Raw genomic sequence first — 13,810 nt, forward strand, 5'->3', positions numbered from 1 at the left:
TCTCTGCAACAGACGTATTCTAAACAATCCGTTATATGCTCAATGTCACAATATTGTTGAATCGGGGATGCATGTTTTTCGTGATTGCACTTTAGCCCAATTGGTGTGGGTTAATTTGGGGTTTCAATGGCCTGATCAGGTGTATGAAGTAGAGTTTTTTGAATAGTTAAAGTGGATTTTGAATTATATAGACAAATCAAAGGATGGATATCTCCACCTTTTACATTTGGTTTTTTTCAGGGTAAAGTACATAAATAGTCTCCAACTATAGGATATTGTTTTATTAAATCTCTCAATTGTTTAAAGTTATAAAATGATCCCCGACGATAGGATATTGTTTTGTTAAGTTCACGGATTATTAAAAGTTATAAAATAATCCCCGACTATTCATTATGTTTTAAACTCGCCTTTATCCATTAAAAAATTAAGGGTCGTTTGAACTGAACATTAACACGCTAACTGAGATATGATAGTCGCTTGAGATTATGAGATTAAATTTTATCATATCTCAATCAGTGGATTAACATTCAACTCAGATTGTCGTTAATTTTTTAACAAAAAATGACTAGTTTGAAACATAATGAATAATCAGATGACTATTTTATAACTTCTAATAGTCGATGGACTCAACAAAACAACTCCTTATAGTTGAAGATAATTTTGTAACTTTTAATAGTTAAAGAACTCAACAAAACAACATCCTATAACCAATGACCATTTTTATACTATATATATTATAATTAACAAGTTTCACAATTTAGAGGCCTTTTTCAAATATATATACTAAAACTTTATGCATAAAATAACGGGGAAAAGTTATAATAAATGCGTAATGAAATGGGAAATTTTCGAAGGCAAACTCTACTTTGCATGATAAACAAAAACTTTTATGCATATACCACGTAGGTATGGACGATAGGAAAGGTTTATCTTCCAAATAAATTTAAAAAATATGTGTTAAGCATACATATTTATCATTTCCGAATAGAAAATAATATAAATTATAAAAATTACTAGCTCTACCATCAGACGGTTTAAAGCAGCATGTATTTTTACAGTTTGGGTTGGGTTACAATAATCTATGAGTGAGCATCAAGTCATCAACTAGCAACTACCTAAGTATCAAGCATACATAATAACAACAATAATATCAACTACAAAACCAGCTCAGGACATTTCAAAAAAAAAAGGTGAGGATCGTGGCTGTCAAAGCAGATACTTACAAATTATCTCCGGAAATGGATATTCACCGCCGATGGTGGCAAGAACAGAGATGGCTGGATGAAGGAGAGAGCCAAAGGCAAAAAGGGATGGAACAGGAAATGTGAATACTTTTTGCTCCGACCATCCGCGCTACCAAATTCCGGACCTAAACCGGAAAGGGTTAAACCGTTATTATTTTTCATGCTCTATGCACTTACAGTTTTTGATCGAGTAGGGTGAGAAAGGAGGACAAAGGAATAACCATAGACAGAAAGATCAATTATCGTGGTGTAAATGGAAAGCGAAATTCGATTAAGCCTTATATGAACAAAAAAAAAGTACTACCTGTCTTGATCTTAAATTTGTGAATGTTTGGTTGCCTCCTAGAAATGAACCTGATGGGATGATCCGTCAACTGTCTTGGCCGGTCAGTTGCAGATATCAGCTGCAAGAACATGCCAGAAAATGATTAGGCATTGGTAAACTGGATTCGAAGGGGCAAATAGACAATAAGGAGAGGGAAGGCATACATAGATCAAAGAGAAACTACTGCCTTAAATGCCTGACATAAAAGAACCTCGACATAAAAGAACCTCGACATAAAAATGAGGTAAAAAGCATGGGAATGTATTAGCAGCCTGTGAATCACACCTTCTCATCGAAGCGGAAGAGCGACTGATCGAAGTAGGGAGAAGGGCTCATTGATTGACAATTTAAAGGCAGCGAGGATAGCATCTTCTTTACAAACTGCAGAAAAGATCAGGGACTTAGTCATACAAAACCAAAGATTGAAGACTTAAGATATCATGCCGGAAATGATTTCCAGCAACAACACTATTGTGCCTAGCATAACCTTAACCATCAGAAGAGAATTACAGAAAAGATACAAGAAAACTATAAAATAGTAGACTAGCAACAACTTCAGATTAAGAAATTCACACCTGCGAAGCACTGTTGGCTTTACTCTTCATACACATTAGTTGTTCAAGAGCATGAATATTATTTGAGTGAGAAGATATGAAATTCATATACATCGAGTTTGTTGATGTTGCATGGAAATGGCCACAGAAACGTTCAAAGAGAAGGTAAAGCTCGTCAGCTGCATTCTGAATGAAGTATAGATCATGTGATTGTTCAAGAATTCAATAAACGAGGAAAAAAAAACAAAATAATGATGAAATAATACCTGGTAGAATGCTACAATTTCAGTTGTCTCCATATTATATACAGCAAAAAATGCAGGAAGTTGATCAGTGTTTCGTGATCCCTGGAATTTTCAAGTCAACAAATCATATTGTATTTGAATCAAATATTTATATATAAACCAACCAGTTTTCCAATTCAGAAAGTGTTGTTGAGGGTTTTATGATAAAGAACTATGAATTTTGAAAATCTTTCATCAGGCCACTAGAATATATTTCCTCAAATATTTCAGGCTTACTTTTACTGTTTATAAGGTCTATATTGTTCTGACTCATCATTTCTAACACCTATATCCAACACATAACTAAACGAGGGTATGAAGATAGGTTCCTCCAAAAACTTCAAGTACATGAAGATCTTGGGGAAAATGAACATATCAACATGCACCGTGTCAAATACATACCCATTTCCGACACTCACAACCAAGTCTGAGTAACATAAGTACAAGCAAAAGCAGGAAAACCTTACCCCCACATCAACACTGCCAAACTTGATAAGCAGGTGATGCCGGTCCAAGAATTGCACCTGTACAAGAGTTGTGCGTAATTTGTGACATAGAAAACAGAACAGACAAGTAAATCTTATCTGACTCGTAGAAAACAGCAAAACAAGTTTGTAGAACATAAGAAATTAAAATTCTACCTTCAAGATCACCAAATCAACATAGTCCTGGAAATGGAAATAGAACTTCTTCTTCAGGCATTGGACCCTCTAATATAGCAAACAAACATTACGATTAAATCTCTGAAATTAGAAGAGATAAAACTATATCTGAAACTTTTCATAAAGCTCATTAGAGCTACTGATAATATACAGAAATGTGAAAAAAAAGTAATTTCAAAAGAATAGAATTAAACACGAGCAAAACGAAATAAAAATTACTTTGGGAGTGCATAAAGCCGACTAACTAACCCGGGTTTGATCTGTTTCTTCACTCCATATTTCTCGGAATATGAATGAAAGTAAGCGTTGTTTGATACCACTCAAAAAAGAATTGTTTGAATTAGGCTGGTCATGATTTATACCATTATCTGCAAGGTCTCCACGATTGCCTGACAACTGATGCAGATAACTTTTGTCAGAAGTTGTGAAGTTTTATCATCATTGTCAGATTGTTAGTTCAGACACTCCTTGAAACTGATGAATGATAAAAACTATGGGCAGACGCCAGAGATGCAAGGTGATGAGAAAGCCATTTGTCTCGAAAATATTTATAAACACGAAAGCAAACACCACATTGAAGAGTTCTACAGCCTAACAGGAAGCGCGTGAGTTGAAAAACACCAATAACTTAAATTTACTAGTAAGAAAGTAATAACAGTTAAAGTGGAATCACCTATGCCTAAGTTAATTCCTAAGATACTTGAAGTGGAAAACTCAAATATAGAACATAAAAGCAAAAGCATCTTGCCTGAGAACTAGAATTTATAAAAAGCTCATCATCTTCCCGACAATATGCACCAATAGCTCGCACATCAACAAGGTTCCCAGAATCCCTGATTTGAACAATGTGTATTGTTTGATAACGAAGCGACACAACCGCAAGCAGATCATCATACAAGAAGGCACCCATATTATGGGTAAAATTGACACAATCGTTGTGAAATACCTTTTCATCTAGTATAACCCCATCTTGCAACCTGATTGAATTACAAAACAAAAATTAAGAACAAAACCTCATAGCATTAACAAATGCAGTGTTCATCATACTGCTTAAATTGCCATTTATAGAAACAATTCTATAACTAATGCCAGTGTTCATCTTGATGGACAAACCTCAATAAGTGAATAGTGATTTTTTCAAACGATGGGACCCCAAGGATTGCTCCATCCGAGGCACGAGCATCTTGAATTTGAGCAGTGGAAGTGGCGAAAATTCCAAATTGATTACTCTCCATGTAGATAAAGAAGTCTTTACATATAAGCTCGTTGCAGGAAGCAAGTGATCGAACATATAACTGCGTGAAGAAACTCTCAAATTTCTTAGCTTGGGGAGGGAGTTCGTGGGTATTATCACAATCCTCTTCTTTGCACGAGTACGAAAGCCACGTCGGCCTATAAACAATCAAATCCTGACGATTCCTACTAAAACTCACAAAGTACTGACCATCATCCGTGAACTTAAAAAACGAATTGTCGGGGCATTCCAAATCGTATATCGTGAAACCAGGAACTAAATTCTCGTAAAATTTTCTAGCGCAATGAACCTGTTGTGATTGAGACAAATCATCGAACAAGTGGTAGGCAACAAAAAATAAGAAACGCATAATAAAATACCAAAAAATAAATAAAAGTTGGGTAACGTTTATACACTGGTTCCGGGTGCTGGGGTGCGAATTTGGCGCTCGAAAACACGAGAAGCGACATTGTTGGTGTTAAACGTCACCTTCGAATCAAAATTCTTTTTATTTCGGATCATCGAATCAAAATTCTTGAAGAAAAACAAAATATTAGTTTTTTGGAAATTTGTGATGATTTCTAGTTTGGTTTGGTTCTTATCGAGAAAATATGGTACAGTAAAATAAAGATATAGAAAAATGGAATAAATTGGTGGCGAATGGGCGTTGAGGGGAGCAATGGGGGAGAAGGCGACGACGTGGGCTGGAAGAGTTGAGAGGCTGAGAGAGCGTTGAGTGGAAAGTGTGGGACTTTGGTTTTTAAAAAAAGCTACAACAAAACAACGGATGAGATATTTGTATTTTCTTTACGGATAAAGTCCTCTGAATTTGTCAATTTTTTAAGGCTTAATTATAAAATAAGTGCTCAAACTATACCAATTTTTTCAGATAGGTGTTCAAACCTTTTTTTGAATCATTCATATGTGTAACATTACAAACGTTATCACTTTATGTGTCTGGACCATAACGATCGTTAAATTTCACCGTTAAACTCCATCGTTAAGTTAAACGTGTCACGTTATGGTAATTTTAAATAAAAAAATAATATTATATATTTAAAAAACCAAAAAAAATTGGAAAACTTTAAAAAAATCTCAAAACTTTGAAAACTCTAATTTCAATCCCTAAACTCACACCGACCATCACCATTTGACGTCAATCAGACCTCCATCAGAACTTACACCCTATGACAAGTCAAACTCGGCCATAAATGGCGCGTATTTGACGAAGGAAAATACAAAATCACGACTCAAAATCACACCTCCGGTGAACTCAAACCCTTAAATTCACGACACCTAGGTGATCCAATGACGTGCACTACAGTAAGGGAGACAAAAACCGACCTGAGAGATGGTAAGGGGGCATCGCTAACGACGACTGTGGCCAATAAAATGGAGGTTAGGATTAGGGTATGAATTTGGTTTTTTAGGGATTTAGGGTTTTTTGTAATTTTAGAAAAATTAAAGGTTTTTTATAAATATAATAATTTAAAAAAAAATTACCAGAACGTGGCACATGTCAATTAATGGAATTTTTTAACGATTGCTACGTCCCAAGCACTTAAAACAATAACGTTAGGCACTTAGATGATTCAAAAAAGTTTGGGCACCTATTTAGAAAAAAATCAGTATAGTTTGTACACTTATTTATAATTAAGCCCTTTTTAATGGATAAACTACATGTTTTGAACCCCAACTTTTATTCTGTTGTGGTCACCCAACTATTTTTTTTTCAAAATCATGCTTAATGTTACGTTTTTTTTCAATGATGATGTAACATTATCTTACAGTGACATGTTAGCATCACCGTTAACTTTTAACGAGATATGACCAAAATTAAACGTTAGATATGATTTTTAAAATAATAGTTAAGTGATCAAAACAAAATAAAAGTAGTTGAAGTACTAAACATGCAATTTATTTTTAATTTAATATTTAGTTTCTTATAATTAAGTCAACTGGTATTTTGATTGCAGTACACTGTCATAATATTTTATTGTTGAAATAATTTAAGATCAAATATATTTATTCAAATTATATGTTGGAAGAGTACTGAAATTAGTCGGGAGTGAGGAATCCGAGCAGAGATCAGTGAACCAAAAAGTGTAACGACCAGGTTACGGATGTCTTCCCGGCTTCACTGTGAGTATCGGACTTTGATTGTCGACTCCCGGTACGCTTACATTGATGATATTGTCCCTAAAGATCTTATCCCCTATGGAGAGGTCCAAGGGAGGCACACATCTTCATGTGACAATACAATACTTTCAATGTAAGTGTGCTCAGGGTGACGATAAAATCCGAATATGTTCGACGATGCGAGGCCATTCAGATCTATTGCGGGCCATAATAAAAATGGAGCTGTATAAATTTTACCTCTTGACCACCTTCCATCCTAACTTTCTTAGCTTGAAAACCATATGGATCTATTGCAGGTCATAACATGAAGTATAAAGGTCACTACCCATGAATGAATCGATTGAAGGATGAAACGTAACGGTATATGTCGAAAGGCACATGTAATTTACCTTGATTAACGGCAATGATTTCCTTATTCGTGATGATTTTCATGGTCTCTTCCGTCATATTTCTTATATCGCAACCGAGAAGAAGAGGAGCCTGCGATAACATTTACGTCTCGACCAGAAGCAGAAGTCGAAATGGTTGATCAGCAATACATACATACATATATGTATAGCAACATGCATATTAGATTAGAACAATACATACACACATACATACATATATGTATAGCAACATACTTATATTAACATATTCATATCCAAGCTTGGAGAGCCCGGTCAAAACGGGAGCAAATGCTGTCGAAAGAAACCGATGATACTCGGATTCGAGTTAGTGTCAGATACATTTGTGATAACATGAATCAAAAAACAAAATAAATTTAAAGGAAATTGAATAAATGGTGCCTATATATACCAGTTTCTCTTATCATTTTTTCATCACCAAAGTGGTTCCAGCTGTTCCAACTGCATTCAAAAAGGGAAAATCTCAGAAAAAACATAAAGTTCAATCAAATCACGGTTACTGTCATGTCTGATATCAGTATGGACCAGACATTTTTACCATCTTTGAAGAACTTTCCAAATACATAAATATCTTCGAAAACCCAAGGTTTTTTTGGAAGAAAACTATGACGTTTTAAGTTTTAATACCCCATGGGAGGAGTCACTCCAAGACCATTAGTCAGCATGTTTCTTCTGCTTGTTGCTACTGTCAGAGGCGCCAACGCCACCATCTCCGCCGTCATCGTTGCTAGCGCCACCACAGCACAGCGTCGCTTCCCCATCTCCGCCACAGTTTTTACAACAGTTTATGGTTAAAGCAAAAGAACTGTGGTTTCTATGGATTTGTAGAGGATGAAAGCGAGAACAGAAACGTGATGGGGTTTTGTGTTTTTTCTTTCATGGTTCATGCAATCTTTTTATATTACATAGATCGCCCTTTGTCTATTTATTATATTAATTAGTCGGACTAAGATTGCATGTAAAATAAATAATATGATTATCATTTGAGTAAATGCTGGTTAATTCAAATTTATTGGATATAATTGATAGATGATCTAAATCGATTTATTTGACACGTCATAATTTCAGTTATATCCTTTTATTTATAATGAGACACGAAATATGTTTATTAGTTAATATTGTTAAAATTAATTTTGGCAGAGTGTATTTAAATCTCCAACCTCTTAATTAATATCAAAATAAAATATTTGATATTTGGTATTTCATTTTAATAATTAAATAAATAAAAGTATATTAAAAGTTACTAAACTATGTTCAAAAATTTATTTAAGTCATTTAACTTTTCAAAATTATAAAATAAATATTAAATTTATTAGAAAGGAATAAAATAATCATTAAAATTTATCAAATTATTATTTTATTGAGTAAAATTTCATACAAATGCTACCTTGCAAGTAACTAGAGTGTTCATTAAGTTCTTCAAACCCAGAAACAGTTTACATACAACCCACTGTTGGCCAAGACAACAGAGCAATACTTCTGATACAAAGCAACCAACACAGATCATTTACTCGGTGAAATGCAATTCGGTTTTCCGATCCTTACATTATACAATGTTATCCCGGTCTCTGTATCGTGCCCGTTTCGGCGGTACGTACTGCACATGAACATCTTCACATATATTCTGTATGAAGGAACTATTAACTGATACTGCCCTCAGAAATACGGAAGAAAATCGACAACATGGTATCTGCAATACAGATTTCATCACTGATATTCGAGAACAGAGCTCACAAGCTGATGTCTACATGAAGGAAGATTGAAGCTTCGATTTCCAGACTTTCAGGTGCAACTCATTTCGTGGAATTGTTGCAGATAACCAAGCTTAACAAAGGAGCAGAGCAGTCCTTTATAGCATAGCAATAGGACCTCAAATCTCATGATCCAAATTTGCCTGCAATGTCATATCCATTAAGCGTTCGATTTTGTTCATAAAAAGACACCATAACAATTCTCACCAACATACAGGAGATAAATCTTGAAGTCACAAAAATTAGTCCAAGTGAAGTATATTATCAAGAATATACATTTGTTTGAGCTTAACAATGTAGAGAAAAAAATATTGAGCAATACATTTTGCCCAACTACAAGATTCCAGGTCCAGCTCAAGTCTAAATAGAACAAAAGACCGTAGCTAACAAGGGAGAAGAGGCAGTAAGTATGCCTATTTTGGAGAATAAGACGGTGACATTTTATACTGATACATACTATCAAAGCAACATCTCTCATGCAATGTAATCACGTAAACAAAGAGGAGTAGCACCTGTCCGACGCATCATACAATTAAGAGAGTTGGTTCCCATTAAACTTACAACCCGCAGCATAAAGAAGAAAATAACAGCAGTCAGCCACAAGCTTAAGTTCCACAAAGTTTACAAAGAGCCTCATATTTTCTTTCGGTTCACGGCTTAATGTCAAATGATGGTTCAAGAAATAATGACAAAGTTCAGCTATTATTCTGGCATCATCTCCATTTCAGCGGTATCCATGAAAAAATCTGAAGGAACAAATGACAAAAAGAATAAGATGTTAATTAATATACTTACCATCTGCAACATACAGCTTTCATAGCCTTGTCAACCCGCTATGAGGTTCCACATCAAGTGTCAATCCCTTTTGGAGCATTTCTTCAGCAAACCTCACGGTCTCTTCTTTTCTTTTGCTCTTCACATACCCATTGATTAACATCTTGTAAGCCGTTAAATCAGGTGCAAAACCCTGGGTTACCATTGTATCAAAGACATCCTTCGCCTAACACATTTCACCAAGCGCACAATACATTCCGATCATTGTCCTGTAAGTAAATTCATTAGCCTTCACACCTTTTTGATCCATCACCTTCAATACTTCATGAGCTTTATCATTTGCTCCTTGTTTGATAATAGCATCCAACAGAATGTTAAAAGTTTCAATATCAGGAACAATATGTTCAACAACTATAAATGGCACAAGCACTTCCCACGATGCAATGTCCTGCTATCTTCTCCCGGAGGGCATCATTGATGATATCACCTCCCAAGTGCGCTCATTTTGGTGGTCCGGAAAGCAGGAAAAAAGATGATGGACTATGGTCTCTTGGGAGAAGATCTGCAGAGCTAAAAGAGAAGATTGAGATATAGGGACCTCAAACTATTTAATTTTGTACTTTTGGGTACTCAAGTGTGGAGGATTCTTCAAGACCCTGAATCATTAGGAGGAAAGATTTTGAAAGCAAAGTATTTCCCCAACCATGATCTTCTTGACGTCAATCTAGGTGAAAAAGCTTCTCACGTGTGGACTAGCATCTTTAAAGTAAAGGAAGCGCTCAAAGAGGGATTTTCTAGAGAATTGATTTTGAAGGGCATGTGAGAATGTTCAGGTATGCATTGGGAGATTCCTCACCAATTCAATGGACATGTTCCTATCAAGACAACAAAGATGACGCTGTTAAATGCTCGGACTTCATGCTTCTAGGGATGCCAAGATGGGACGAAGGTAAAATTAGGAGAGTTCTTCCAGCTAAGGATGAAGACAAAGTTCTAAGAACCTTGATTGCCCCTTCTAATTATGACAAGCTCATTTGGAGCCACTACTCTTAAGGTTGTTTCTCGGCTAAATCAGGGTACAACTGGCTATTCCTCTGGAAAGAGATTCCTAGGGACAATGAAAGAATATGGAAGATTCTTACCAAGTTGCCCATTTTACCGAAAATTAAGATCTTTGGGGGGAGGGCTTGTCACGATGCCATTCTTACGGCAGAGAAGCTTAAGAAGACACATGTCTCTGAGGAAGCCTGTCCTTTTTTGTAGGGATGTCTTAGAAATGTTGATTTACGCCCTGAAGGATTACCCACAATCAAAAAACACCTTGTGACTCTCAGGCTTGAAGGTTCACATCATTGAGTGACAGGGCGAGTCTTGTAAAGAATGGTTGAATTGGTCCGCCTTTCAATTGGATCACATTGGACTGGCCAGATTGGTAATGCTCCTGTAGAACTTATAGAACAGAAGGAACAAATTCATTCACGATTGTGACACATAGGATGACACAGAAGTGGTCATTGTAGCTTGGAACATTTGCTTTGAATTTTTTGAGATCAATGAGAGCTGGACACACATATCAACAGCCACTTTTCGCTTTCGGAAATGGACTAAACCTCCTAACTCTACCATCAAGATTAATGTGGAGGGCCTGCTGCACATCCAGCAATGTCGTTGCCATTGGGGTTGTGGTAAGAGATAATATTAGTATGGTGGTTAGTTGGACGTGTAGGCAAATCTTATACTCATTAACCGCCGAATCTGCAGAAGTTGAAGCGTTTACTCAAGGGATCAAGTTCGCATTGGAAAATGGTTGGAACTTGGAACAACACAATTATTGAAGAAGATGCAATGTCCATCGTTAATAGGCTCGCCAATCATAGCAAAGATGTTTCCACTATCGGATTGCTCAATGAAGCGTGAGGGCTCCTAGCCTCAAATAACGGGCTTAATTTTTTTTATGTTAACCGAGAGGCAAACAAGGTGGCTCATAACCTCTCCCAATGAGCTTTGTCGAATCCCAATCTGTCCGTATTGGTTTTATTATGACGAGCCGAATTGTATTAGATCTTATGTAATCTATAATGTTGCCCCCGAGAATTCCTGATTAAACCTCCAATGTCTATCTTCCTCCAATCCTTACTTATCGCTCCGTCGACATTCAACTTTAAAAACCCCTCTGGAGAAGGAAACCGGCTCAAGTAACATGATAATTTTCGAGGTCGATTATTAGAAAGCTCAAGGGAATCTGCTAAAGATGGGTCACCAATTAAGGAATCGAGCAGCAACAAAGCCTCAGGAAATTTGGCTGAAAACCAGGAAGCCAAACGGAACCTAGCCAAGAAACAAAGATTTGAGAAATCAACTACCCCCTCCTAAAAAATAACAGAATTCCTTGGTTTCCAAATTGACCATATAATAACCGCCCGGGATGAAGGGCCAGAACCGTGATCGAGGAACAAGCGACTTTCATACTGACAGGAGACAATAGATATCGTTCGAAAGAGTCGAAGAGATATTCCAGAAGCGGAAAAAATACAACCAAATATTCCAAGCAACATTGCACGATAGGAACAAATGATAAACATGTTCTGGTGTAAACTTACATAATGGACAAGAAATATCAGTTACAACCGGAACTTCTCGCTTAAATAATTTCGTTCTCACAGCTATTTTCTTATGAATCACCTGCCACGTAAAGGATTCCACCCTTGGTGGGGCTAATGCGATCCACACGCAATTATTCCAAAAGGGGTCCTTTCCAGTCGAATTTAGAATTTCTCTCCTACAAGATTTGACAGAATAATGCCCATCCCCATTGCCTGTCCACCACAACCCATCATTGACGCCTTATTTGACACTCCAATTACTTAGTAACTCCATAATTTTTAACCAAAGATCCAATTCCCAATCACTAAGATTTCTCCTAACTCGAATATCCCAAAACCAACCCATCGAGCCAAATTTGCCCATCTCAGAAATTTTCCCATCTTTATTCGAAGAAAGAGCAAAGATTCTCGAAAACTGATCTTTTAAAGGGGCATCCCCGATCCACTTATCGTGCCAAAAAGCGATTGCCTTGCCATCCCCTACTCGTGCTCGAATTTTACTTCGAAAACAAGAACTAAACAAATCATCCTTCGCATGGTTATTCACAACATCTCTCAATATCCAAGAAACTTGTGGAAACGTAAAATTATCAAGAAATAAAGATGGGGAGTCGATATTATACCTGCAGTAAATCAAACTCTTCCATAACGAAACTGTATCCGTTCCAAACTTCCAAGCCCACTTCCCTAACAGAGCTCGATTTAGTAAATCAATATCGGGAATTCTCAACCCTCCATTTTCCTTTGCAAGGCATAGCGAGGACCATTTAATCCAATGAATCTGATTCCTCTCCAAGTTGCCACCCTATAGAAAAGAAGCCATGATGGAATTCAACTTCTTACACACAGAACGTGGCAATTTAAACATTGATAAGTAGTACATCGGCAAGGCTGCGAGAACCGATTTTAGAAGAACTAATCTGCCTGCCATAGAGAGAGTAAACGCCTTCCAGCCAACAAGTTTCTCATAGAATTTCTGAATAATGGGATCCCAGAGACGGACCAAATTCCTTTTGAGTCCAAGGGGAAGACCAAGATATTCCGATGGGAAATGACCCACAAAAACACCCACTGCTAGAGACCAATTCTTGAGAGATTCCTCATCTACATTTATCTCAAACAATCTTTTTTTTTAACAATTCAAAATCAAACCAGACATCAAACCAAATACACGTAACACTCTAATAACATTTCTAATATGTCCTTCCGAAGCCCCACAAAAAATAATAAGGTCGTCTGCGAATTGGAGATGAGAAAACAAGAAGGAATTGCCATCCTTACCTATTTGAAATCCTTGAAACAAACCCAAAGAGACTGCCTTTGCAAGCAACAGATTCAGCACCTCCCCTACCAAATTGAACAACAAAGGAGAGAGGGAGCAACCTTGTCGAAGACCCCTGGTCATTCCAAATTCCTCCGTAGCGACCCATTAACAAGTATAGAAATGGAAGCAAAGGATACACATTTAACAATCCACGATATCCAATGCTCAGACCATCTCCCTTAAGGTTCGGAAAAGAAGAGGTCATTAATGGAGTCATACGCCCTCTTAAAATCAACTTTCAACACCAAACCTGACGCCCTTTTTTTCTCCAGTAATCAATTCATTCGTTATCCATGAACAAGCAATCAAGAATTTGCCCCCCCCCCCGGGATAAAGGCGAATTGAACCGGACTTACAATATTATTTATACAGGACCTAAGCCTCAGAGAAAGAACTTTTGACAGCATTTTATAAGGTTTGCCCACTAGGCTAATAGGCTTAAATTCCTCCAATTCAATCGAGTTTAATTTTTTCAGGATGAAAGTAATGAAAGTATGATTAATCCCATT

General features: G+C 36.6%; 1 protein-coding gene across 1 annotated transcript; it reads right to left on the reverse strand.

The window, feature by feature from the left end:
* Nucleotides 1–1,023: 1,023 nt before the first annotated feature.
* On the reverse strand, nt 1,024–5,047 carry LOC120200392 (light-mediated development protein DET1-like). The gene is made up of 11 exons (XM_039201266.1): nt 4,718–5,047; nt 4,183–4,613; nt 3,818–4,046; nt 3,319–3,465; nt 3,049–3,117; nt 2,875–2,931; nt 2,390–2,470; nt 2,145–2,309; nt 1,855–1,950; nt 1,549–1,648; nt 1,024–1,369 (listed from the first exon to the last, which is right to left on the reverse strand). The coding sequence occupies exons 1-11, from the start codon at nt 4,823–4,825 to the stop codon at nt 1,227–1,229; spliced, it is 1,626 nt and encodes a 541-aa protein (XP_039057197.1). The 5' UTR covers nt 4,826–5,047; the 3' UTR covers nt 1,024–1,226.
* Between the last annotated feature and the right edge of the window lie 8,763 nt (nt 5,048–13,810).

This window comes from Hibiscus syriacus, unplaced genomic scaffold, assembly GCF_006381635.1.
Source record: "Hibiscus syriacus cultivar Baekdansim isolate YM2019G1 unplaced genomic scaffold, ASM638163v2 tig00005946_pilon, whole genome shotgun sequence".
Classification (NCBI taxonomy): Eukaryota; Viridiplantae; Streptophyta; class Magnoliopsida; order Malvales; family Malvaceae; genus Hibiscus; species Hibiscus syriacus.